Raw genomic sequence first — 26,719 nt, 5'->3', positions numbered from 1 at the left:
TCCTATCCTGATACTTTTCCACCGGCTGTGAGGTGAAGAACACATGTCCCAAGATTCCGCGCTCAAACTTGGCGTCATCAAGCTGAATAGGCCTCTAGCGACCTCTAGCGGACAGAAGATTCCACATATTGCACCTTTAAGTTTCTTTACTTTCAGCCCTAGTGTCACACACACGAGATCTCAACATCAGCTGTTTCCATCCAAAGTTGCGAATTTAACGCAAAATTGGAATATCACGAATCAAAATCGTCACTTCCTGGGAAATTGATGCAAAATATCAGTAATAAAACTGTTGTTTCAATCGGGCTCTTTTTCTCCTCCATCATAAATGAGTTGGTCTCAGAGCGTCAGACGAAACACAATAAACGCTGTCATGTGATCTTGCGTTCGGATGCTGGTGTTTGGAACACAATCGTGTGAGACGCTTCTGGAGGGAATTAAACCAAATCATTCTGATGACAGACTTTGACTCAGAACCACCAAACCATCATTTGAGATGCTGTGATGCGATTGGTCCACTGGTTAGTCCAGTTATCCAATCACAGCCTCTGCTAGAGCAAAGTCACATGAGAGATTTATTCAGTAAGTGTGTTTCCATCATGTCTTCTTATCAGATAAAAAATGACCTGTTTGAGTGCATAAGTTTTTAATGCACAATTTTAGAATTTATCCGTATATTGGCGCTTCCATCCATGCAATATCCCAAAATGCGCATTAAATTGGGTGAAAATTGGGCATTAAATTACATTTATTTCTTGATCCGCGACCACCGAGATCTCAGGAACAATCCGCAAAAAAGCGTCTCATGTTCATTTCAACATTTATACATTTTTAAAATCAAAGATTGTATCTGTTAATGTTAGTTTCATGGTGAACTAACATAAATAAACAATGAACAATTGTGTTTTTAACTGACATTAATAAACATTTATATTGTCACAAATATGTAAATTCTATTTTTGCACAGTTATATTACATTCAACTTTATTCACATACGCGATACACATAGCAAATCTGCCTGATTTTATATTTTGTCACAAAACTATATTATCAATCGTCCAGCTCTAATCTGCTAAATGTAACTATAAGACATGAAGAAATCAAGATAATATAAACACTGACATCATGATTTTCTGTAAAGCTGCTGTGGAACAATGTGCTGAAATGACTTGTCAATAAAGAATTCTTTTTATGCATTAGTTTCATGTTGCAATTACATAAACCTGAACAATAGCTGAGCATCAATAAATAAATAAATGATAATGAATAAATATATTTGTGATAAATAATTCATAATATTTAAAATAAACAAATTTATATACTGTATTATATAATTATAATTTTTTTATTATATATATATTATTTATATTATATTATTTATGCATAATTGTTTACAATAAATGACTTGTCAATAAAGAATTCTCTTAATGTATTAGAGTTTCGTGTTGTGGTTTCATGCTGAAGTTACATAAACCTGAACAATAGTTGAGCAGAAGTATGCGGTCGGTCTGCATGCTCCATACACTCCTGTGACCTTCTCGCTGTCTCCTCTAGAGGTGAACCAGCGTCATGAACGTTCTGACACACGTCCAGAACTCTCACACACGTTCTGAACCACACGTCAGCAGGGACACACACACAGATCTGCTGAAACACACATATGATGAGAGATGCGCATGCTTGATATGTCAGTGAAAATATCAAAAAGAATCGAACGATAAGCAGAGAGCAAAATCAACGTAGTTATTAAGTAGGCTGGTTATTAAAGCTTCAAATGGATTAGTTTGCGGCTGATGGATTCTTATAAACATATCGTTCAGTTGGGCACTAATTGCACTCATCCTGAACTCTGCACTGCACTGTGTTTTCGTGATTTGTTATCACAACATTTTTTCTATTGTCAAATCAACTTAGATAATTAACATAGTTCAGATAACATAATATTTTGAATTTCTGTTGATTACACCAATCGGCTTCATTGTATTAACTCAAATTTTTAATTTTAATGAATGCAAAATTTTAAGGCAACCAGGTAACTTACTTTTTTAAGTTAAACCAACAATTCTTTTTTACAGTGTTTTGCAGAGGAATGTGTTCATATCTCAAGATACTCTATACTGTCCTAAATGGCAAATGTACAAAAATAAGATTTATGGGAAATTACATTTAATGAGGGCTATAATCATTATTACCTTTTTTTTTTTTTTTTGGTTTTTGCTTATGCTTTTCGCACAATGAGCCAAAATGATGCAGTAGTTGATTTTCAATCTCTAGTGATTCTCTGAAGTTTGGCTCCACCTGCAGGATAAAACACAGTGTTACAGCCTGAATGATTTAACCCTGCACCGCTCTTACTGAACAGCAGAAAACATAAAACTCAACTAAAACATAATAATTCTTTGAGATGCGCCTCACAGACAAAATCAAGCCTCGCCCTACATTTATTCTTGTTTGAGAAGCGTTTCACTCGGATATACGGCACAATAGATTAGAAAAGACGAGCTCAACTTACGTTTCACGCCTACTTTAATATCTTAATTTATATAAATACATGAATATATAAACATATTATATAAAGATAATAATTTAAAAAAACTAAAACCCCACTGTACAGTACACAACTGCAGAACGTGTTCATGAGTCAATAAACGCCAGAATCGAGGAGAAAGAGTCTCAGAGAAACAAACAGTTGTTTTGTTCGACACTTTAAACACATTAACAACGTATAAATATAATTTCACGTGCTTCATGAGGTAGATAGAGACGCTGCAAATGGACATAATTTCCAAAACAACATATCGGTTTTCACAAACCATCATTTCTCTCAAAACATCACGCATTGTTCTCACAGTTCTCTCTCAAAAGTGTTTATGAATTTTACCTCAGTTGGTAACATTCCTGAAGTTGTTTATATGGTGAATACAGGAATATTCTGCAGCGCATTGAAGGTCGCCATTTCGCGCTTTTCGTGTTTGTGGCGTCGCGAATATATTCACTACTTTTCCATTTAATGAGAGCAAGTAAATTATTCATTTTTTCTTTATTTTTTATCTTATGCTAATGATATTTAATGTTTTATTTACAGTTATTAATGTCGTTAGTATTATTTTTATAACCATTATCAGAATAAATGTCAAGGTTTTGTCACATATTTTTACACTGTATCCAGTCCAGCAGGTGTCGCTGCGTGTCCTTTCACTGTGTGACGCAGCAGAGAAGAAGACAGAGAGGACATGTGACGTTTGTGCTCATTACAGCATGTTGAGGGAACTCTGTAATGCTGATTTGATTGTAATATTCACCCATGAGTTCGAGTCTGGGTAAGAAAACAACAACAACAACGTGTTTGATATGAATGTGGATATTTTGTTTCTGTGGTTTATTTCAGTCTGAATGTGTGTGTGCTGCTGACATATGCCACTTTCTTTTGGACATAGACAGGTATATTTTTATGATCAGTACTTGTTAAATTAATGTGTGTCCAGTAACTGATATGTAGAAATTATTAGTTTTCATTCTGCTTTTTGACACAATACAAAAATAACAATAAAATATAGCATGTGTTAAGACTATTTTAATAATTGTTATTTTGTCCATTATTATTTTATGCAGAGGGAATAGTTTATGCTAATGATTTATACAACATTATTTTGAGCCATGTGAAGTTGCATACTTTATGTAAATGAAACAAAACATTAACTGTTAATGTGTGTAATAACCGTGGGTTAATATTTAACCAATAAACTGGTTTCTGCACTTGGTTCCTCTGGTCTCCTCATGTGTCTTCTCTCACCTTTGGCAGCTGTTGATGAAGGCGTCAGTACTTTGGCTTTCATTGAAGCTGAGCTGTTGTTTACCTGCAGGTTTTTGAGATGACGAACATGAAGGGTCTGAAAGTTCTTCCGCGAGATGCCGTGGACTCAGACACGCAGCGCTGTCGGATGGGCCCGACTCTGATGTCCAGGTTAAGACTGAGGCTGGGCTCTCCGGTTCTGATCCGGGTTCTGCAGGGGACATGTCTCTGCACTGCATGGCCACGGCAGGACCTTGCGGACGGATATCTGCAAATCAGCACCCAGTGTGCCACACCAGATCTCAGTACACAAACGCTCACCGGACTCACGGTCAACCCGCCGCAAATCAAACCACTGAAATGCCTCAAACTCACCTGTGTGACTGTGAAAGTGTTTGTGCAAAGTACAGAACACAAGAGGAAGGTTCCCGAGCAGAGCGTTCAGGAGCTGCTCCAAGGTCTTTATGTCCACGAGGGGCATTTAGTGGATCTGTCTTGTGCGAAAGCGGAAATCAGGTTTGTGTTGGTTGAGAAGGTGAACTCGGGCTCACAGAAAGCTGGTCTGGTTACAGCTAGAACCCGTGTGGACGTCAGCATGATACAGACGGTTAAACACCTGGAGAGGCAGCTGCTCCAGGTCTCGGCGTCGGCTCTGGGCGGCGTGGAGGACGTTTACACCTCGCTGAAAGAAATGATCACCTTTCCCTTGCGTTACCCGGGGACTCTGCGGCAGCTGGGCCTGTCGTGCCCACGAGGGCTACTGCTGATCGGGCCGCCCGGCGTCGGGAAGACCCTTCTGGTGCGCTGCGCTGCAAAGGACGTCGGAGCCACGCTAGTGACTGTAAACGGACCGGAAGTCACGGGTTCTCGACCCGGAGAGAGCGAGGAGAACCTGCGGCGGATGTTCGATCAGGCCCGGGCGGAAGCGGAGGAGGGTCCGTGCGTTCTGCTCATCGATGAGATCGACTCCCTGTGCCCGAGGCGGACGGGGAGCAGCAGCGCACCAGAGAACCGCCTCGTCGCACAGCTGCTGACGTTAATGGACGCCATCGGCAGTCATGAGGGTTTCGTCATCATCGGAGCCACAAACCAACCAGACGCTCTCGACCCAGCGCTCAGGAGACCCGGGAGGTTCGACAGAGAGGTAATTCAGGGACCAAGTGCCTGAGAGTAATTTTCCCTGATAATATGTCGGCAATCATGTTCGAACGAATCAATTGCGAACGAATCAAACAGGTTTGCAAAAAGATCTAAAATGGTTTGTGATTCAGTTTGATTGGCACTGAATCGTTTGCAGCTGTTTATCCCACCGTAATGGGATACTTTATGGCCTTGTTTCCACCTGGTATTTAGATGCGTTTTGGCCGATCGGATCACAAGTGGACGATTCTAAATACAGGTGTAAACTGGGTGTAAAACACTTTGAGCTTGTCCACTTTTGGCCACTTCCAAAGGTCGTCGAAAACGCATTCGACCAGATTGATTTCAAGGTGTAAACGCTCATTTGGTCGAATGTGTTCGAACAGCGCTAAAGACCGTCTACTGAACTAATGCGTAAACATTATGGGAAGCGCGCTAGCCAGACGGGATTCAAACTTTGTCGGCTGATAACCCAAGTTTGGTTTGAAGACGAAAAACGTACCAAGCACAATGTTCTCTCATCATTCCTGATTTCTAACACACTCACAGCATTCGCTGTGGTTTCACGACTGTCAGAGCAGAAACGAAAGCTGATTCTCTTCGTATGTTTTTCCGTTGTCTCCGGCCGTTCATATATATATTGCATGAGTTTATTTTGTCCATTAGATTAAAAGATCTGAAAATGTACCCGCCCATAGACCCTCCCCTTGAAGAAATCAGGACAGAAGTGGTCGCAAGTGGACAAAAGAGACGGATTAAAACACCAGGTGTAAACGGGAATGTGTCTCCCTCTTGTTTTTGTGATCCGATCGACCAAAACGCATCTTAACACCAGCTGTAAACAGGGCCTTTAAGGCAAAAAGCATAATGAGTGCTGGATGAGGTGGATATGTACCTATAAGCCATTGTGCTGTACATTATACAAGCATTTTATCGTTCTCACATGACCGGCAGGTGATCATCGGCGTTCCCTCGCTGCTGCAGAGGCGCAGTATTTTGAAGACCGTGTGCCGAGAGATGCCGCTCTCCCCTGATGTCGATCTGAATGCTGTTGCTGAAATGACCTGTGGCTACGTTGGGGCAGATCTGAGCGCGCTCAGTAGAGAGGCGGCGCTGCAGACCATGCGACACTCGCAGGTAGAATCACTGATCTTAAGTTTTAACAATAAAAGTCTCTCCTGTTGAGAGTTGTGATGAGCTGTCGTCGTTCAGGCGGGAGCGAGCGAGGCGGTGTCGATGCAGCACTTCCTGCGAGCGCTGCGGCACGTGCAGCCGTCGTGTTTGAGGAGCAGTATCGGAGCGACTGACTTCAAACCCATCAGCTGGGAGCAGATCGGTGGGCTGGAGGACGTGAAGCTCAAACTCAAACAGGTAAAAGAGTTCACCATGTTACCAATAAAGGGATAGCTCAGGCAAGTTTTCTTACTGTCTGATGTGTGTTCAGAGTATCGAGTGGCCCATGAGGTTTCCAGAAGCATTCGTGCGGTTGGGCGTTTCTCGGCCCAGAGGAGTGTTGCTGTACGGGCCGCCCGGCTGCGCAAAGACGACACTGGTGAAAGCAGCAGCCTCTTCATCACACTGCACCTTCCTCTCCCTCAGTGGAGCCGAGCTGTTCTCTCCTTATGTGGGAGACTCCGAGAAAACACTCGCACAGGTCTAACATCTCGCAGATGCATCCCAGCAGGTTCAAACTTGTCGTCTTTTGGACTGATATGATGGATGTTTCTCTCTGTCTCGCCGTCAGTTGTTTGCTGAAGCGCGTGCGTGTGCGCCCTCCATCGTGTTCCTGGACGAGATCGACAGTATGGTGGGCTCTCGAGCGGACAGCGCTTCCTCTCACAGCGTGCAGTCGCAGGTTCTGTCTGTTCTGCTGACCGAGCTGGACGGGGTGGGATTTCGGACCTTGGAGAGGCGGAGCAACAGCAGAAAGATCGCTCAGTTAGAGGAAGGAGAGCAGGAGGAAGCCAGAATACATCAGGTCAGAGATGCTCTTTCACTGAGAAACTGCCTCATATTTCATCCCAAACTTAAAGGATTAGTTCACATCAGAATTCAAATTTCCTGATAATTTACTCTCCTCCATGTCATCCAAGATGTTCATGTCTTTCTTTCTTCAGTGGAAAAGAAATGAAGGTTTTGAGGAAAACATTCCAGGATTTTTCTCCATATAGTGGACTTCACTGGGGTTCAACGGGTTGAAGGTCCAAATGTCAGTTTCAGTGCAGCTTCAAAGAGCTCTACATGATCCCAGACGAGGAATAAGAGTCTTATCTAGAGAAACCATCGGACATTTTCTAAAAAAATATATACTTTTTAACCACAAATGCTCGTCTTGCACTGCTCTGTGATGCTCCACGCATTATGTAATCATGTTGGAAAGGTCACGCGTGACGTAGGCGGAAGTACCTTTTTTTGTAAAGGGCGTTTGTTCTCTTTGTAGACACTGGATCGGTACTTCCAACATGGTTTCTCTAGAAAAGACTCTTATTCCTCGTCTGGGATCATGTAGAGCTCTTTGAAGCTGCACTGAAACTGACATTTGGACCTTCAACCCGTTGAACCCCAGTGAAGTCCACTATATGGAGAAAAATCCTGGAATGTTTTCCTCAAAAACCTTCATTTCTTTTCCACTAAAGAAAGAAGGACATGAACATCTTGGATGACATGGAGGAGAGTAAATTATCAGGAAATTTGAATTCTGAAGTGAACTAATAATTTAAATGAAAAACAAAAAAATTATATTTTGCTGTGTGTTGTACTGACTTCAGTTTGTGCTGATTTAAACTTCAAAGAAAAAGACTGTGTTTGGATGGATAATTTTCATAGCTGTATAAGTGATGTTAACACTGTGTGTGCATGTGATTCAGATGGAACTCCAGGAAGTGTGTAATAAGGATGTTTTGATTGTGGCTGCCACTAACAGAGCAGATGTTCTGGACAGCGCTCTGCTCAGACCCGGCCGACTCGACCAGATTATATACGTTCCTCCGCCAGACCTTGAGGTGAGCTGCAGACAGTCCACCCACTCCCCCTTCCTTCAAACATAAGCCACGCCCATTTCACTGGTTTAAAGTCACCTTGAAATCAAAATTGACCTTTTTTTTTAATACAATATTTCAGTGTTTATTCTAAATGATTTATCAGTTATTGTTTTAAATTCACGTGTCTCATCATCTTGAATCAGAATATCTTCTCCCTCTTGCAGCATCTCTTCTCTTCTCTGATGAGGGCGGGGCAATAAATTCCCCACAGACAAAATCAAGCCCCTACATTTGTTCTTGTTCTAGAAGCGTTTCACTCGGATATACGGCACAATAGAGAAGAAAAGACAAAGTTGCGACTGACTTTACTATCGTATTGTGACATATTTCCAAGTTAAACGCTATCGAACAAGAAAAAAATGTACTGTTCCCATTAAGACCAGAAACATGCATTAATAAAACAAATAAGCTTAGTTTTGATTTCAGATGTTGCGCTCGTCTTTCCTTCCCTATTGAGCCATATATCCGAGTGAAACTGCTTCTCAAACAAGAACAAATGTAGGGCGGGGCTTGATTTTGTCTGTGGGGAATTGATTGGATGGTTGGATGGTGGTGTCAATTTTGATTTCATGGTGACTCATATGTTCTCTGATGTCTCGTGAACAGGGTCGTCTGGCCGTGCTGCAGATCTGCACTAAAGGCGTCCCGCTGCATCAGGACGTATGTTTGCAGGATCTGGCTGCTCAAACAGAGCGCTTCTCTGGAGCTGATCTAGAAAACCTGTGCAAAGAGGTAAAGCTCAGACTCACCGTAAGGACTTCATTCATTTCCTTTCTGTCCTGTAGCAGGATAATCAGGACTCTTCTGTGTCTCTCTCAGGCGGCTCTTTTGGCCTTGCGTGAGGAAGGACCCGACGTTTCCTGCGTGAGGCAGAAGTATTTTCTGAAGGCGCTTCAGGCTTTGAGTCCATCACTGAGTCCTGAACAACATAAGCAACACTTTCACTCATGTCTCTATTAAAAATGTATACAATAAAAATGTTTGTAATTTGTGTACAAATGTCCTGTTTTCAATCTTCATTTTGAAGTAAAGAGTGGAGTACAAAATATCAGTTGTGTTAGCATTAAATATATCATGAGAAAAAATCTCCTACCTGGTCCAAAAATAGCATTTCTTGATTTTGGGATTTGTAAAGCTCTATTCTCAGTAAAAGCTACTGTGAAACAATATGTTGTGTAAAGTGCCATTAACTAACCCTAATTGGAAATTTAATCACAGTATTGTAAAAACAGTCTTGTAAATAATGATATTGAAATTTCACTACAAATGGCTTTTGTTTATTATAATGCATAACTTTATACCTTGTAAAATACTGATAAAAAATATTAAATGAAATACTGTTAAAACACATGTCCTATAGAAGACTAATTTTTAATTTCTGATAATAAAAGAATTCATTTTGGGCTAGACCGCAAGTTAATGTAGCTGATTAAATTACTACAACGAACTATATGCACAAATTAAAAACAACCAATAGCACGTGTATTCACTCGGTTTGTAAAGAGACCCTTGAAATACCTAAATAAAATCCAAAATTAATGTTTTCCATTATTTATCATCTCATTGAAATGAAAACTCACACAGCTCGATAAACCGCCACAGATTCTCCTCAGACGACCAACCGTCAACATTTGAAATTTAAAAAAGCTTCGCGCCTTTTTGAGATGTGACGTGACAGCAGAAGAAGAACGTAAGTGACATCCTTCAAAATGCCAGTGAACGTTGTTAGAAACGTTCCACGTTGAAACGTCGTGTGTTTGCTGAGATATTCGTGTACTTGCTAGAGTATAGTATGGAGCCCATTTACGCTTTGGTAAATCTTAATTATGACATATTCCCCCGGTTTCACAGACAAAGCTTAAGCCATGGACTAAATGATTGTTTGATCTGTTTTAAAGAGGGTAGGTCATTTTCGGAGAGGCTAGCGATAGCAAGCTAGCTTTGAAAGCATAAGATCCCACCCCCCCTTCAGAGCGCCTCCAAAGCCACGCCTCCTTCTAAACTCACGAGCTTGTCGCGTAGAGAGCAAACAAAATGTCTCAAAGCACATAACATTACAATAATAATGAACATAAACAACTTTACGAGCACTGACCTGTACACCTGACTGCTGCAGATTCATTTCGGAGTTGATGTTGCCATTGAAATGCTTAAATTCGAGTCACGAACCGCTCCGAGTATAACGTCACGGGGTTTTTTTTTTCGGTAGTTATGGCGCGAAAGCAGCATAAGCTTGATGTTTTGGTTCAGGAGGAACTGTAAAGAGCGGCTGCAGTTTTGTTTGCTGTGCTCTGGTCTGTCTTAACTCTGCATAGTGTGAAACGCGCTGATGACGTGTGATGTATGCGCGAACACGGTGCGCGAGGGTATGTAAATACATACGATGACAGGCAGGTAGAACATCCTATTGTAGCTCTCGGAACGAGGGATACGATTGGACGAACGTTTTATGGTCCTGCGCCTTCCACGGACAATATGTAGAACACTTAATGTAGTGCTTGCTATCGGGATGTGAAGAGACTTTCAACCAGTTGAACAAAAAAATGTTTTTGAAGCAAATCACCTACCTGCCTTTAACTGAACGCAACTTGGGCATATTAAGATATGTCAGTGCCAGTGTTTTGTCTTAAGATGCACGCCAAGGCACGATTATAAAAATCTAATTAATTAAACTAAAGCCTAATCCTGTGAAATCGGGGCAAGAAAATCGAAATTATGACATTTCAATCTAATAATTATGATTTTAATTTATTTTTTGTTTAATGTCATAATGACTTGGTACGTCATAATTTCGACCTTTGATGTCATAAATGACTTTTTAAGTCATAATTTCTACTTTTCATGTGTTTTGTGAGGCAGATTGACATTGAGTCCAGCAGAGGGCGCTGGCAGCACAGCTGCGGTCATCATAGTTTCAGTATGAAGGTGAAGCGCGTGAGAGGGGTGTGTGTGTGTGTGTGTGTCTATGTGTGTGTGTACGTGCCATCAAACTCGTCTCTATTGTGGTATATAAACAACACAGTCAGAGTGATGCTGCATCTACAACACAACTTCAGCAGGTCGGTTCACTCCCTCCATCAGTCTGATTTCATCATCATCATCATCACTGATTTATCTGTTCATCTGTGACTGAGACACTCTGAATGGAAAATAATCATTTTCAATATTGTTTTCTGTAGGAAGCCTCACTGTAGCAGGTGAAAGATGTTCGGAGGGTTTGTTCAAATGCTCAAGAAAAGGAAGGAGGTGAGGAAGACTTCATCTCATCTCCTCTGGATTATTACATCACTCCACCTGTTTCACTTATTTTTTCTTGAATTTTTCTAGTTAATTCCTTTGATTGGGTTTGTCGGTTGTGCAGCACTTGGAGCAGCGACAGCCTCGATTTACTTCTTACTGACCAAACCGGATGTCATGTGAGGAACTTTATCTTTATTATGGGGTTATATAATAACAATCTTTAATTAATTCATCAGTATGGTTAATAATAAACACTATTATTAGTCTATATTAAGTGCTGAACTCAGCTACTTAATGTTTAACTAGTTACAGTTGAGTCTGATGTGAAATAATATTATTTCAACATGTTGACTTTCATAGTTTAAACAAGACAAGCAATCCGGAGCCTTGGGAGATGCTCGATCCATCAAAACCACAGAAGGTAAACGACTTTATTCATTATAATGTGTTTCATAGATCAGGACTGACGGGTTATGTTAATGTTAACCACTTTAGGCTGCTGTTGTGATAGTAAAATCAGTAATTTAATGCTGGTTAATGTTTAATTTAAGAGCTGGAGCTCAAACAGAAGAGAAGGTCGTGTTCGATTCCCAGTGAATGCGTGAGCTGATAATATAAATGCTTTTCTTTTAAAGCAACAACAATAATGTCAGATGAAGGAAGTAGATACATGGAGGATGAACCTGTTGAAAAGTAATAAACTCGAGAGAAACATTAACCGATTCCTTCTGTTTCCTTTCAGCTGATAACGATTAACCAGCAGTGGAAGCCGGTGGAGGAGCTGGAGCTGGTGAAGAAACTGACCAAATGATGATTCACTTCTGTTCTCTGATGCTACACACTGTAAACCTGCACTGTACAAATCACTCAAAACTTGAATAAATTAACGACAAGATTCTGCTGATGTGTCTGTCTTTTATTTGTTGTGGCAGACAAGAAGGATTGAAGTTTAATTTGATGGATTCCTGTTTTATATGGTTCGTCTCACAGCCAAACACAGTTTCCTTCAGGCAGAACAACAAGAGAATAAATCAAACCTGTCGACGGTTACATAAAATCTGAGGAGGAAACTACTGCACTTCCTGCTTCCGTCTTCATGATGGAATAACAAACGTTCATCTCTGACCTGAAGATCCTGATTTCATTCAGAGAGTGTGTGTGTGTGTGTGTGTGTGTGTGTGTGTGTGTGTGTGTGTGTGTGTGTGTGTGTGTGTGTGTGTGATGAATGCAGCTCATGTTATTATACAGAAACTTGTTGCATCATCATGAACATTCCCATCAGCCCACATTCTCCAGCCACATGCCTAAGCTTGTTTATTTCTGGTTGCACAAAAATGACTTCTAGTTCGGGCTGGTGTGTGTGTGTGTGTGTGTGTGTACGTGACTCTGTGTTCTGTGCTGATGTCGCCCGTCATGTGACCAGGAAGTGTTTGACAATGAGCTCTGAGCTGAACACTGAACACTGATGCGTCACATGTCTATAAATGAACCATCTTGATGACCGAATGAGGGAAAGTGTTTGGTGTGCTGTATCTTCATCACCCTTCAGTCGCTTTTAGAGCCTCAGTTAAATGTGATATTTATTAAAGCTTATTTCCGACACGGAATAAAAAATAAAAAACATCATTGTGATGTTTTATCTCACAATTACGCGTTTATATCTCACTTTTTTTCCCTAATAATTGTGAGATATAAACAATTAAAGTGACTCTCTCCATGTAGTGTGTATTAAAGCTGTAAAAGTTCTGCAAAGTTTTAAAGATCAAAGTTCAGATAAATGGAGTTTTTGTCTCCAAAAATAAAGTGATTCTGAACTGAAACGAGTCGTCAGTAATTCAGTCTCACTTCCTGCTCGTAGGTTTGTAACTAATTTGCATAATGCCAGCCTCTGGTCTTCATTGGCTGAACAGCGTCTCTTTGCCCCGCCCTCAATCACTGTAGTTGTATCTGAGACTGGAAGAGTTTGGTTCGTGTTGTTCATGTCGAGAAGACGCTGTTTTCTGCTGCCAAAGCAAATCCACTTTGATGAGATTGATACGGTAAAACCGACGGCATCGTTACTGTTCGTATCACTGTGAATCAAGAGCTGAGATTCAGATATGATAATGAGCGTTTGGTGTCTGACCAATCAGAGCAGACTGGGCCGTCTGACCAATCAGAGCAGAGCAGCTCTCAGAAAGGCGGGGTTTAGAGAGACTGAATCCTTGATCGAAGCGTTTCAGACACTGAGAGAAAAGAGCTGATGCTGCAGTGGATATTATGAGAAAATTAAAGTGTTTTTGATCTTGGATGAATGTGAACCTGTTGTAGGAGACTCTAAAACAACATTAAAGGATTAGTTCACTTCAGAATGAAAATTTCCTGATAATTTACTCTCCTCCATGTCATCCAAGATGTTCATGTCTTCCTTTCTTCAGTGGAAAAGAAATGAAGGTTTTTGAGGAAAACATTCCAGGATTTTTCTCCATATAGTGGACTTCACTGGGGTTCAACGGGTTGAAGGTCCAAATGTCAGTTTCAGTGCAGCTTCAAAGAGCTCTACATGATCCCAGACGAGGAATAAGAGTCTTATCTAGAGAAACCATCGGACATTTTCTAAAAAAATAAACATTTATATACTTTTTAACCACAAATGCTCGTCTTGCACTGCTCTGTGATGCTCCACGCATTACGTAATTATGTTGGAAAGGTCACGCGTGACTTAGGCGGAAGTACCGCGGTAGGGCGAAAATCTCATTTTCTCCTCCAACTTCAAAATTGTCCGACATCGTTGTTTTACCTTTTTTTGTAAAGGGCGTTTGACTTAGTCTTTGTACGTTCACTTTGGATCGGTACTTCCACCTACGTCACACGTGACCTTTCCAACATGATTACGTAATGCGTGGAGCATCACAGAGCAGTGCAAGACGAGCATTTGTGGTTAAAAAGAGTATGAATTTCAATGGTTTCTCTAGATAAGACTCTTATTCCTCGTCTGGGATCATGTAGAGCTCTTTGAAGCTGCACTGAAACTGACATTTGGACCTTCAACCCGTTGAACCCCAGTGAAGTCCACTATATGGAGAAAAATCCTGGAATGTTTTCCTCAAAAACCTTCATTTCTTTTCCACTGAAAAAAGAAAGACATGAATATCTTGGATGACATGGAGGAGAGTAAATTATCAGTAAATTTTCATTCTGAAGTGAAATAATCCTTTAAAAGCCTTTAAAATATCATAGTAGGGCACTTTAAAAAAAGGGAATTGTGACTTTTAATGAGAAAGTCAAAATTGTGAGATAAAAAAAAAAAAAAAAAAAAAAAAAATCGCAATTATCTTTTTTATTCCATGACGGAAACAAGTTTCCATGGAAATTAGTGATTTGTTCAGTAACTAAAATCATCAGAACACTTAAAATCCCGTCCGTCTCCTTCAGTGAAACTGAACTCACACTTAAACTCTTTGTAAGTCTCCGTCCATGAAGATCATCACCAAGCAACAGCAGCTTTCACACGTCTGTTCCTAAGAGACCGCAGCACATCTCACTGTGATGTCATCAAATCACAATACAACTTCTGCTGAAAACATCATTACAGACACACTCCTTAAAGACCTTCAGCGTTTGTTCGTCTGCAGCCAGCAGAGAAAAACAGAAGATGTTTTTACCTCCAAAACCCGTGATTCAAAGACAGATGAAGACAGAATACGGGCATTTAAAATGTATTTATTTCAAGTTATGAAGCGCTTCAGCGTCAGTGTAAATCCATCATCCTGATGCTCTCAGACACAAATACTGCAAACATACAGAGAACACAGATGCAAACCATCCAAAGCCTGACATTCTGTTCCAAAAAACAAAACAGCACTATATTATAAAAGAAAAAAAAATTAAACAAAACTGTAAAAATAATAAAAAGGCATAGTGGCCAAATACTGATGAGAGGCACTGATAGTTAAATAATAATTATATCTGCATCTTGAGGCATAAAGAAATCAAATAAAAACATAAAAGGAAGATTGTGTTGTTCAGTTTTGATCATGTTGGCACACAAACATCTGCAGAAATGATTATAAATGTCTGAAATGCACAAAACTACAGTGACTGTGTGTTACAGTGATGATGAGGAACGACTGTCTGTCCCGTCAAACTATGATTGTGTGTTGTTGATGAAACATATTGAATATTTAATGAACGCGTGCCAGACGAGATGCGGACACACACTGAGCGCGTGCGGAGCGTTGGGATTATTTCAGTGCTGTCAGAGTGTGAATCTCATGAAAGCTGTTCAGGTCATATATCACCCCAAATAATCTAAACGAAAAATCTATTTTTCTTGCATTTTTAGCACACCACCAAATTAAATGTGAAAAATTAAATATATTATTTTATATATGTATGTGTTGCACTGCCTTTAATTTATGCTGATTTTAATAAAAATTAGATTTTTTATTTATTTTTTTGCAAGGCGACCATGAGAATTTAAGTGGAAAACAAGCTTAACCGTGATTAAAATAATGTCAAGATCAACAAAAAAAATACAGCTCATGGAAAACTGCTTGTTTTGTCTAATTTTGTGGTTTAATGCGAGCCGCTCTCATGAGATTCACTCCGGAACACACGGACGCACAAACGCAAAAGCGTCCCTCGATCTGTCGACGTTCCTCAGTGACAGACAGAGTCCTAAAACAATCTTTCTCCTGTGTGCGCGTCTGTATTAAAGGTTTATCAAAATGAGGTCAATATTCATAATAGAAAAAGCTTCTAGGCAATCATTAAAACCCTGCTGGGTCGACACGTCAGTTTACTCGTCTCTCTCTCTCCTCGTGTGTGTGTGTGTGTGTGTGTGTGTGTAGTGGGAACATGAGAGAGAGAGGCGGATGAGCGTTCAGGCACTGGATGTGAGGCAGTGTGTGCAGGACTGTGGCGCCCCCTGTCTCTGCGTCTGCAGCTGCACCGTACAGTGCGTCACACCGTGTGACGTCATCAGCAGGCGTCGTGCGTTCGCCTGCACTTCCTCCCAGTTACCCACAATCCCTGGCACTAAACACACAAGGAGGCAAATGCAAAAATCATTAGTCCAACAGCTGCATAAATCTGAGCTGCGTTTGAAACCGTTTGTTTCTGATCACGGACTCACCGAGCTGCAGGTGAACGATGGCTGCGGTTTTGTCGGCCGTCAGAGCCCAGAGCTTCAGCTCCTCCACACACTCCACGTGCTGCAGCTTCAGCAGGTCCGCTCGGATACCAGACACGTCCACATGACGCGGCACACCTGCACATGCAAACACACGTCAATGTACGACACGTGACAGACTCAACATGAGTGTCATTACACTGACAGATACACCGATCAGGCATAACATTATGACCACCTTCCTAATATTGTGTTGCTGCCAAAACAGTCCTGACCCGTCGAGGCATGGACTCCTCTAGACTCCTGAAGGTGTGCTGTGGTATCTGCACCAAGATGTTAGCAGCAGATCCTTTAAGTCCTGTAAGTTGTGAGGTGCAGCCTCCATGGATCAGACTTGTTTATTCAGCACATCCCACAGATGCTCCATTGGCATCTGGTGCCATGTGTTCCCCAGGTAAGAGACGCACACGCACCCGGCCATCCACGTGATGTGAAAGAAAACGTGACTCATCAGACCAGGCCACCTTCTTCCATTGCTCCGTGGTCCAGTTCTGATGCTCACGTGTCCACTGTTGGCTCTTTCGGCGGTGGACAGGGGTCAGCATGGGCACCCTGACTGGTCTGCAGCTCCATACGCAACAAACTGATGCACTGTGTATTCTGACACCTTTCTATCAGAACCAGCATTAACTTCTTGAGCAGTTTGAGCTACAGTAGCTCGTCTGTTGGATCGGACCACACGGGCCAGCCTTCGCTCCCCACCTCGTCCGCCCATGACCCTGTCGCCGGTTCACCACTGTTCCTTCCTTGGAGCACTTTTGATAGATACTGACCACTGCAGCCCGGGAACACCCCACAAGAGCTGCAGTTTTGGAGATGTTCTGACCCAGTCGTCTAACCATCACAATTTGGTCCTTGTCAAACTCGCTCAAATCCTTACGCTTGCCCATTTTTCCTGCTTCTAACACATCAACTTGTTCACTTGCTGCCTAATATATCCACCCACTAACAGGTGCCGTGATGAAGAGATGATCAGTGTTATTCACTTCAGCTGTCAGTGTCATAATGTTATGCTGATCGGTGTGTACAGACAGACAGTCAGGTGTCTCACCCTCCAGCAGAATGATGCCGGTGTCTCTGATGATCTGGAATGTGCTGAACAGCACCAGCACGGAGAACAGGTACGTACAGATGGGATCCGCCAGCTTATACTCCGGCTAACACACACACACACACACACATATATATGTCATCAGCTGCAGGGCCGTGTTATTATCATCATAAAGTAATTTCAGTATTTACAGTAACTCATTTACATATTTTAAGCTCAAATTCCTGTCAAAATGTCTCAAATCATCAGCGGTCGTACCTTAAACCTGACGATGTACGCGGCGATGAGCACACCGATGCTCTGGACCAGATCGCCCAGAGCGTGGATGAAGGCCGCTCGCACCGCCAGACTGCCGTGACCCCGCTGACCCTGACCTTGACCCCGCCCCTGTGACCCGTGAGAGTGGCCGTGGCCGTGGCCATGTGAATGAAGATGCCCGGACTGATTGAGGAGGAAGCCCATCCTGCACAAACACACACATTCATTGAGCGACAAATGAGGAACGAATCAAGCCAATCATTATGTGTGGACGTTGAACCTGAACAAAAACTGTTTACGAGCCAAAGCCATAAAGTCACATGAATTAAACTGATAGTAAAGCATCAGATGAGCAGGTGACTTTGAGCACAGAGTGTTTCCGTGAGACTGAACAAGACGACAGTGAAGACAAAGAAGCTTCACATCGACACACACTAATTTATCTTAACAAGTAGGCGACGACTGTAGAGATGGACAAACGTCCAGCACAAAAGCACTCGACTCTTTATGGCACAAATAAACCTCATACTTTCATTCTGTGTAGCTGATTTTTCTGTCTTCATCTAGTTTGCTGTACATTCATCTTGTAGTGCAGCTCATCTGATGCTCTCAGACTTCATGTGTCAACATTAAAATTCAAAAGGTTTTTGGCCGCAGGAACATCTAACTGTAGAGAAGAGGAAGCTCGGCACAGGTTGTTCTCTTGTGACTCTCATCCAGCCGTAAACATGCAAGCGTGTGTGTGTGTGTGTGTGTGTGTGTGTGTGTGTGTGTGTATGTAGTTTTCACTCACAGCAGGTTGACGGCGACGCCCACCGCAGCCGTGATCAGCATTACATCTCCGTCGATGGTGAAGTCCTGATGAATCGTTCTCTGTGCGGCTTCGTTCACCAGCACACCCGTCAGAATATAGATCAGCAACACACTAATACCTGCTGACAACACCTCTGCACACACACACACACACACACACACACACACACAGTGAGACACGTTTCACACCTGCAAGATGCAAGAGACACACACCAGGGCTTTTCACACTGCTCTTAAAGAATTAGTTCACTTGAGAATTAAAATCTCCTGATAATTTACTCTCCTCCATGTCATCCAAGATGTTCATGTCTTTCTTTCTTCAGTGGAAAAGAAATGAAGGTTTTTGAGGAAAACATTCCAGGATTTTTCTCCATATAGTGGACTTCACTGGGGTTCAACGGGTTGAAGGTCCAAATGTCAGTTTCAGTGCAGCTTCAAAGAGCTCTACATGATCCCAGACGAGGAATAAGAGTCTTTTCTAGAGAAACCATCGGACATTTTCTAAAAAAAATAAAAAATTATATACTTTTTAAACACAAATGCTCGTCTTGCACTGCTCTGAGATGCTCCACGTGTGACGTAGGAGGAAGTACCGATCCAGTGTTTACAAAGTGGACGTCAAAGACTAAGTCAAACGGCCTTTACAAAAAAAGGTAAAACAACGATGTCGGACGATTTTGAAGTTGGAGGAGAAAATAAGGAGTTTTCCGCGGTACTTCCGCCTACATCACGCGTGACCTTTCCAACATGATTACGTCATGCGTGGAGCATCACAGAGCAGTGCAAGACGAGCATTTGTGGTTAAAAAGTATATTTTTTTAGAAAATGTCTGATGGTTTCTCTAGATAAGACTCTTATTCCTCGTCTGGGATCATGTAGAGCTCTTTGAAGCTGCACTGAAACTGACATTTGGACCTTCAACCCGTTGAACCCCAGTGAAGTCCACTATATGGAGAAAAATCCTGGAATGTTTTCCTTCATTTCTTTTCGACTGAAGAAAGAAAGACATGAACATCTTGGATGACATGGAGGAGAGTAAATTATCAGGAAATTTTAATTCCAAAGTGAACTAATCCTTTAAAGTTGGCGTCGTCTTTTCTTCTCTATTGTGCCGTATATCCGAGTAAAACTGCTTCCCAAACAAGAACAAATGTAGGGCGGGGCTTGGTTTTGTCCATGGGGAATTGATTGGATGGTTGTGGTTTGCTATTGGTTGATCTCATGTGAGTGACAGGTTGCCCCGCCCACATAAAGTATAAACAGTTTCATTGTTTGAGGGGGAAAATGTCAAATGGTGTCGGTTTTGATTAGAGTAAAGAAGAGAATTGTTAACCCTGGGTAAAGTGTGAGAAATGTGAATCGACCCAGGGTTAACTAGCTCAAGTGTGAAAAGCCCAAATGAGCCCAATGTACTGAGACGAGGACGAACCGAGCCGATGGAGGCCGAAGGTGAATCTGTAGGTCGGTGGTTTTGCCGAGAGCCAGAGCGCCAGCAGCGACACGATGATCCCGATCAGATCCGTCAGCATGTGCAGCGCGTCCGTCATGATGGCCAGACTGTTGGCCACGTACCCACCTGAAACACAAAACCCACTGACAGAAGCGAACCACAGACGGGCCGCACGACCTCTGTGGCTCACCGACGCTCACCTATCAGCTCGCCGATCATGAACAGGAAGTAGAGCGCCGCGGCGAAGCCCAACTTCCTCATCACCTTCCTACGTTTGTCGCTCTCTCTGTTCCTGCGGCAGCCGTCGCACGCGTCCGCCGTCACCAGACTCGACGAGGAGCCCAGCAGGGAGTCGTCGTCGTCCACCACCAGCGTACTGACCGTCGTCCCGTTGGCAGCGGCGGGGAACTCGTCCGCCTCTCCGGACACCACCACCTTCAGCTGGCTGAACTTGGGCATCTCGTCGTCCTCCAGGTCGTCGGAGAAGTCGAAGGCCGCCGTGTCGCTCAGGTGCCAGCTGTCCGTCGGCCGACGGAACGCCGACCTCACACGACCCATCAATCCGGAGCCGGACATCTGTGGGAATCTCTAGTGACAGAACAGCTTCGGTGAGGGAATAACTGACCGCTGCGCTCTGTCTCATGGGTCGTCACTCCAGTTACCTGCAACACAACAAGAGAAATCAGCTTTACCTTCAGATTCACAGTAATAAACAGGAAACGTCATCAAATATGAGACACACTGAAATAAAGCAACTGTAAAAAGACAACAGTGTCACTACTGAACTCAATTCGGTTCAGTGTTGATTCACTTCAGTCAATGTGGCAAAATTCGCCAGTTAGAAGTGAAATGAAGTCGAATCAGCTATAAAGATCAGAGAGTTTCAGCATTTATCAGTGTTTGGTCACATTCAGATGAACTCAAGTCTCGTTCATGTTTATCTGGACAGACTGTCAGCGAAAATTATTACTCACACTGAAAACTCAAACAAAACATGTGATTAAAAGAGAACAAACCTTCCTAAACTCTGCCGTTTGCTGGTTCCGTACATTGCGGTGTGAGTTCGGTCAAATCTCTGACTCTCGGTGTCTGTGTCTCTGTGTGTGTGTGTGTGTGTGTGAGAGAGAGAGAGTGTGTGTTTGATGTTAGCGCGTCCACTCTGAGCTCGTTCCAGCGCTACTGCAGCGCGCGCGCATTCAAACTTCACATCCATGTACAAAATTAACATGTGATTATTTATATTATATTATATTATATTATTATCACCCCTTTAGCACATTTCACTGTTGTATGTGTGTATTGTTAATGGAAGATTCATTTGTCAAGAAAAATTCCTAGTGTGTCCAAGCTCACTTGACAATAAAGCTCTTTCTGATATTATATTAAATTATGTTACATTATATTATATTATATATACTATATGAGTCGTTCAGCCAATCGGAGGCGTCGCTCAGCGGCATGTGATTAAAGGCGGAAGTGCTCTCAGAGTGGCAGCATGTCGTGTTTTTACAGTCTCTGTGATCACATGAGCAGCGGTCACATGATGTTTGTGAGCTGCTCCTGGAAACATTTTCACTATCACATTCTGGTTTTGCTAACCGCCATTAAATCCAAAAGATAAAGAAGAAGAAGAAGAATCACATTCATCGCGCGGGAATACAACAGGAATGATGCGCTCGAGAGGGTTCGTGTTCACTAGTGCAGATGTGATCATCAGTGACGTACACACGATTACTGTGGTTTATGAGGAATCTGACTGTCTCTCTCTCTTTCTCTGTGTGTGTGTGTGTGTGTGTGTGTGTGTTTCAGAGGCTGCTGGTGAGTGTGATGATGATGGACAGACCGGAGGAGGAAGGCGAGCAGGACTCAGGTGAACACACTGAAGACTCTCACACCTTCATGGGATCATTTACTCTTTTGCTTCACCGAGTTATGGAATGAAAAGTGCTTCATCAACTTAATTTACATCTATTTTTTTGACCAAATTTCACATTCATAAACTTTATGGATATGTTGACTGAAGCTTGTGATATTTGCATATGAATGAAAGTGCATGTATAAAGTTAATGTTCACGTGTGTTTGCAGTGTGTCATGTGATGGAGGATGTCATGTGTGTGGATGAACAGACCGTCCAGCGACTGACGGACGGATTCATGTCTCACTATCTGCCGGAGCTGAACGCCTCCAAACAAACCCTGCAGGAACTGACGTATGATCATACTATCTGTATGAATGGAATATAATGCATGAGATACTGTATCCCACAATGCAACGTGCTCCACTTGACCTTCCATTTCCAGTGTGACAGGAAGCCATAGCAACTGTAATTTCTAACACAAATGATCTGGTTTATGTCACAAGAGCACTGAATTCAGTAAATGAGTTCCAATGTTTGACTGCAAAAAAAAAAAGAAATTTGGATTCAAATTACTGTACTATAGTAATGCTTTACTTTTACTTTCTTCTAGACAAAATCAAGTTATTTTGCTGGATACGCTGGAGCAAGAAGTCACGAAATTCCGCGAGTGCAACGCCATGATTGATCTGAACGCACTGGTGAGTTTTAATCGCGAAATTTTCTCGTAAAAACGTCCTGCCGTCGTCAGACTGACAGCTGATGTGTTTCAGTTCACAGAGGCCAAAGTTTATCACAGCAAACTGGTGAATATTCGCAAAGAAATGATCGTTCTGCACGACAAGACGACCAGACTAAAGGTTTGAACGTGGACACTTTTGTAGCTTCATGCTTTACTGCTTTTCTTATTTTTATGGAAGCTTGTTTCTGCCAGGGAATAAAAAAAGGTAATTGCCACTTTTTACCTCATAATTCAGACTTTTTTCTAAAAATTGTGAGATATAAACTTGCGATTGCAAGAAAAAAGTCAGAATTGCAAGATATAAACTTGCGATTACAAGAAAAAAGTCAGAATTGCGAAATATAAACTTGCGATTACAAGAAAAAAGTCAGAATTGCAAGATATAAACTTGCGATTACAAGAAAAAAGTCAGAATTGCGAAATATAAACTTGCGATTACAAGAAAAAAGTCAGAATTGCGAAATATAAACTTGCGATTACAAGAAAAAAGTCAGAATTGCGAAATATAAACTTGCGATTACAAGAAAAAAGTCAGAATTGCGAATATAAACTTGCGATTACAAGAAAAAAGTCAGAATTGCGAAATATAAACTTGCGATTACAAGAAAAAAGTCAGAATTGCAAGATATAAACTTGCGATTACAAGAAAAAAGTCAGAATTGCAAGATATAAACTTGCGATTACAAGAAAAAAGTCAGAATTGCAAGATATAAACTTGCGATTACAAGAAAAAAGTCAGAATTGCAAGATATAAACTTGCGATTACAAGAAAAAAGTCAGAATTGCAAGATATAAACTTGCGATTACAAGAAAAAAGTCAGAATTGCAAGATATAAACTTGCGATTACAAGAAAAAAGTCAGAATTGCAAGATATAAACTTGCGATTACAAGAAAAAAGTCAGAATTGCAAGATATAAACTTGCGATTACAAGAAAAAAGTCAGAATTGCAAGATATAAACTTGCGATTACAAGAAAAAAGTCAGAATTGCAAGATATAAACTTGCGATTACAAGAAAAAAGTCAGAATTGCGAAATATAAACTTGCGATTACAAGAAAAAAGTCAGAATTGCAAGATAATTCTTTTTTATTTTTATTCTGTGGCAGAAAGAAGCTTCCACAGTTTACTCTGGGTTAGTAAGCTTTGACGTTTCACACTGAAAGAGCTGAAAGAGGCTGATGTGTGAATGTGTGTGCAGAAGCGAGCGCTGAAGCTGCAGCAGCACAAGCAGAAGGAAGATCTGGAGCGCGAGCAGCAGAGAGAGAGAGAGCTGGAGCGAGAGAAACGCCTCATCGCCAAACCCGCCAAACGCACCGGCGACGCCTAAACCAACGCCACACACACTGAGCATGCTCAGAGCACAGCCCCGCCCACTGCCCGCGGACTCCGCCCCTGTCCAGTTGAAATAAAGCAGCATTGATCAGAGAAACACAGATCTGCTGCGGCGACTCTCAAACGTGAATTCTCTGATGATTTTCAGGACTAAATGTGATCAAGATGTTTGTATCTCATGTTTGACTCTTGAAGCTCGGGTGACTCTTCATCATCATCATCATATCCCTGTGTGTTTCTGTTCAGAAAAATAATAAAAAAAACTGTAATGAAAGTGTTGGTGTGCTCTTAATGACTTTCATTAAAGTGGACCTATAATGCCCCTTTCACAAGATGTAATATAAGTCTCTGGTGTCTCCAGAATGTGTCTGTGAAGTTTCAGCTCAAAATCCCCCACAGATCATTTATTATAGCTTGTCAAATTTGCCCCTATTTGCACTGTTTTTGTGTGTGTCCCTTTAAATGCAAATGAGCTGCTGCTCCCGCCCCCTTTCCAGAAGAGGGCGGAGCTTTAACAGCTCATACTTCAGTCGCTCAACAACAACAAAGCTGGAGAATCTCACGCAGCCAAAATGAGGATTGTCAGTAACGGTGTTCAGCCTTACATTGTTCAAACCGGAGTCGACACTGATGGAGAGACTCAGGAAGAAGTTACAACTTCTAGACGTTTCTGAATGGTTAGTGGATAAATTTATGTAGTTGCTGTGGAGTTGATTCAACTCATCGACTAGCATGTGCCGTCATGTTAATCTTTTGTGTTGAATTGACCCTCGTTTGTGAAGCAGTCCGGCGTAAAATGACGGCATGTCAACAACACTCTACTACAACAACTCTTCCTCTTCTCTAAAGCAGCTCAACGTGGCCCCGCCCCCTTTGTTGTGTGTTCTCAGGGGCGGGGTTTATGTAAATTTTAGGTTTAGTGATGTCACCAACCCGGGAAGAAGCTCGTTTTAGTCCCTACCAGCCATTTGTTGTAGTCCTTAAACAGAGAATTCTGTAAAAGAAAATATCTCCCTTTTGCATTGAACTTTGAGCGTCATAACTTTGCAGATGTTGTTTATGATCAAACAGCAACATTACACACTAACTAAAGTTAAAAAGAGTCAAATCATAATCAACCACCCCTTTAACATAATTTATTACCTTATGATGCTCTTTTAATGTAAACACAAATGTGGTAAATGGTAACATTATTAAATTATTAACATTAGTTAACACAAACTAACAGAATTTAATAATCTTAATGCTAATTGCAGCAATTAATAATACACACTAAAATCAAAAAATTGTATCTATGTATTAACATGAACAAACCTTAACTGTATTTTTATCAACTAACATTAACAAAGATTATTAAATGCTGTAAAAAAATATAAATACCGGTAGCACTTTAATTTAAAGTGTCCTTGTTACATATATTACATGTACTTACAGTAAATTATGCATAATTACATGTAACTAAGCCTAAATAAAACCTTATTCCTAACCCTATACAGTAAGCATGTGTAACGAAGGACACCTTAAAATAAAGTGTAACCAAAATACTTTGCTTATTGTTAGTTCATGTTCACTAATGCAAAGTGTTACCGATAAAACATGAATATTTTTCATATTTGAATATTCATAAACTTGATTTACATCATATATTTATTAAAGATTTTATTGAGTGTTACTGGTTTTATGAAGTAAAATCATGTCCGAAATGCATCAGTTTGTGTGCTGAACTCTAGGTGGCAGCAGAGCATCATGGGATTGAAACTGTGTGTCATCAGTGTTTGTTTCTGTGTCTCAGTGTAATGACACTATGGAAAGCATTAACAAAACATGTCCAAAAGGTACCATGGTAATACTGTGTTTTGTTATAGACGGGCGTCAGTGCGCTGGAGCCGCAGTAAAAACACAAAAAATATATTCTGATGTTCCCAATTAGGTCATGAAAACATTATTTCTGAATGTTCCCTGAAACAAAAACATCCAGTTTTAAAGGTTATGTGAACATTAAGGGGACATTCCATTTTATAATTCTCCAAACAAGTTCTGAAACAAGTAGTAACATTTAAAATAAGTAAATTATTTCAGAAATAAAATTTTACTTAGTTTTTGTGCTAATGTTTTGAGAACATTATTAAAGTCCAGATAACTTTGAACGAACGTTCTATTAACATTACTGGAAGAACGTTTGTATATAACGTTGAGAGAACCTTGTTAGAACGTTCCTAGCACTAGAGAGTGTGAGACAGTAGCTCTCAGTGAGAGACAGACAGACAGCGCTGGTTTCCGAGCGGTTTTGAGGGTGTCGCGCCCCTCCTTTCCGCGCGGGCGTTTCAATTTGTGTCTGGATTTAGCTGTTTGGGCCTGAAGGAGAAAAACAAACCCATAGATCCGGAACCACAGACGCTGAGCACATGTGGAGGTGAGACTGAATAAACAGCCTGTCTGTCTCCTCCGTCCACTCATGCTCAGCTGGCTCTCATAACAGGAAGTGGCGCGGTGCGGTCAGCAGGTCACGCTCACGTTAGCTCATCGTGAAGGACGCGCGTCTGCGGTCGGAGGCTGTTAAAGGCCGTTATATAACGTCACAGGCGGGGGGTAATTGGATGGAATTGGGTGGAACGGCAGAAGTTTGTGTATTAGACACCAGATCCAAATATAGACGTAAACTTGTTTCTGCTCGACCGAAGAAACATCTGCTGCCTGAAAGCCTTCAAAACAAAACACAGCGAACATACAGTGTGCGTGTCAGTGAGAGACTGCTATAGTTTTTATTAATATTTCAAATTACATTTTTTTTTTTATATTTTCTGCTTTCATTGTAAGTTTTTTTAATGT

General features: G+C 41.5%; 4 protein-coding genes and 1 long non-coding RNA gene across 7 annotated transcripts; 3 read left to right on the top strand and 2 right to left on the bottom strand.

Annotated features, from left to right (window-relative positions):
* Nucleotides 1-719: 719 nt before the first annotated feature.
* LOC127499968 (uncharacterized) lies at nt 720-3,039 on the bottom strand. Its single transcript, XR_007926228.1, has 3 exons — nt 2,882-3,039; nt 2,193-2,298; nt 720-1,647 (listed from the first exon to the last, which is right to left on the bottom strand). It is a non-coding gene; the product is annotated as an uncharacterized LOC127499968 (long non-coding RNA).
* A 124-nt stretch (nt 3,040-3,163) lies between these two features.
* On the top strand, nt 3,164-9,324 carry spata5l1 (spermatogenesis associated 5-like 1). 2 transcript variants are annotated; one of them, XM_051870707.1, is made up of 9 exons: nt 3,164-3,320; nt 3,864-4,937; nt 5,888-6,070; nt 6,146-6,304; nt 6,378-6,587; nt 6,678-6,911; nt 7,801-7,935; nt 8,581-8,706; nt 8,794-9,324. In XM_051870707.1, exons 2-9 carry the CDS (start codon nt 3,873-3,875, stop codon nt 8,932-8,934), a joined length of 2,253 nt encoding a protein of 750 aa, XP_051726667.1. In that variant the 5' UTR covers nt 3,164-3,320; nt 3,864-3,872; the 3' UTR covers nt 8,935-9,324. The 2 variants fall into 2 exon arrangements, with proteins under 2 accessions (XP_051726667.1, XP_051726666.1); XM_051870706.1 differs by having other exon boundaries at nt 3,297-3,441.
* Nucleotides 9,325-10,885: 1,561 nt separating this feature from the next.
* c18h15orf48 (chromosome 18 C15orf48 homolog) lies at nt 10,886-12,109 on the top strand. Of its 2 annotated transcripts, XM_051870708.1 has the most exons (5): nt 10,886-11,033; nt 11,154-11,220; nt 11,302-11,390; nt 11,575-11,635; nt 11,957-12,109. In XM_051870708.1, the coding sequence occupies exons 2-5, from the start codon at nt 11,179-11,181 to the stop codon at nt 12,023-12,025; spliced, it is 261 nt and encodes an 86-aa protein (XP_051726668.1). In that variant the 5' UTR covers nt 10,886-11,033; nt 11,154-11,178; the 3' UTR covers nt 12,026-12,109. The 2 variants fall into 2 exon arrangements, with proteins under 2 accessions (XP_051726668.1, XP_051726669.1); XM_051870709.1 differs by having other exon boundaries at nt 11,022-11,220.
* A 2,787-nt stretch (nt 12,110-14,896) lies between these two features.
* Nucleotides 14,897-21,146, bottom strand: slc30a4 (solute carrier family 30 member 4). Its single transcript, XM_051870405.1, has 8 exons — nt 20,976-21,146; nt 20,160-20,621; nt 19,939-20,085; nt 18,490-18,643; nt 17,697-17,901; nt 17,439-17,544; nt 16,331-16,465; nt 14,897-16,233 (listed from the first exon to the last, which is right to left on the bottom strand). The coding sequence occupies exons 2-8, from the start codon at nt 20,533-20,535 to the stop codon at nt 16,079-16,081; spliced, it is 1,278 nt and encodes a 425-aa protein (XP_051726365.1). The 5' UTR covers nt 20,536-20,621; nt 20,976-21,146; the 3' UTR covers nt 14,897-16,078.
* A 271-nt stretch (nt 21,147-21,417) lies between these two features.
* bloc1s6 (biogenesis of lysosomal organelles complex-1, subunit 6, pallidin) lies at nt 21,418-24,164 on the top strand. Its single transcript, XM_051870407.1, has 6 exons — nt 21,418-21,643; nt 21,769-21,829; nt 22,046-22,169; nt 22,429-22,516; nt 22,589-22,675; nt 23,757-24,164. The coding sequence occupies exons 2-6, from the start codon at nt 21,787-21,789 to the stop codon at nt 23,883-23,885; spliced, it is 471 nt and encodes a 156-aa protein (XP_051726367.1). The 5' UTR covers nt 21,418-21,643; nt 21,769-21,786; the 3' UTR covers nt 23,886-24,164.
* Nucleotides 24,165-26,719: the final 2,555 nt, after the last annotated feature.

Source organism: Ctenopharyngodon idella, chromosome 18, assembly GCF_019924925.1.
Source record: "Ctenopharyngodon idella isolate HZGC_01 chromosome 18, HZGC01, whole genome shotgun sequence".
In the NCBI taxonomy this organism is placed as follows: domain Eukaryota; kingdom Metazoa; phylum Chordata; class Actinopteri; order Cypriniformes; family Xenocyprididae; genus Ctenopharyngodon; species Ctenopharyngodon idella.
Note: the sequence above shows the minus strand (reverse complement) of the source record. Positions and strands in the feature narration are given on the sequence as shown.

Coding starts and splice junctions, on each gene's coding strand:
- spata5l1 (XM_051870706.1), top strand. CDS start 3,415: ATGCCACTTTCTTTTGGACATAGACAG. Junction 6,588..6,677: donor CCGAGAAAACACTCGCACAG/GTCTAACATCTC, acceptor TCTCGCCGTCAG/TTGTTTGCTGAAGCGCGTGC. Junction 6,912..7,800: donor AGGAAGCCAGAATACATCAG/GTCAGAGATGCT, acceptor CATGTGATTCAG/ATGGAACTCCAGGAAGTGTG.
- c18h15orf48 (XM_051870708.1), top strand. CDS start 11,179: ATGTTCGGAGGGTTTGTTCAAATGCTCAAGAAAAGGAAGGAG. Junction 11,391..11,574: donor CTGACCAAACCGGATGTCAT/GTGAGGAACTTT, acceptor TGACTTTCATAG/TTTAAACAAGACAAGCAATC. Junction 11,636..11,956: donor ATCCATCAAAACCACAGAAG/GTAAACGACTTT, acceptor GTTTCCTTTCAG/CTGATAACGATTAACCAGCA.
- slc30a4 (XM_051870405.1), bottom strand. CDS start 20,535: ATGTCCGGCTCCGGATTGATGGGTCGTGTGAGGTCGGCGTTCCGTCGG. Junction 20,086..20,159: donor CATGATCGGCGAGCTGATAG/GTGAGCGTCGGT, acceptor TTTGTGTTTCAG/GTGGGTACGTGGCCAACAGT. Junction 18,644..19,938: donor CTTCGGCCTCCATCGGCTCG/GTTCGTCCTCGT, acceptor GTGTGTGTGCAG/AGGTGTTGTCAGCAGGTATT.
- bloc1s6 (XM_051870407.1), top strand. CDS start 21,787: ATGATGATGGACAGACCGGAGGAGGAAGGCGAGCAGGACTCAG. Junction 22,170..22,428: donor CAAACCCTGCAGGAACTGAC/GTATGATCATAC, acceptor ACTTTCTTCTAG/ACAAAATCAAGTTATTTTGC. Junction 22,517..22,588: donor TGATTGATCTGAACGCACTG/GTGAGTTTTAAT, acceptor GATGTGTTTCAG/TTCACAGAGGCCAAAGTTTA.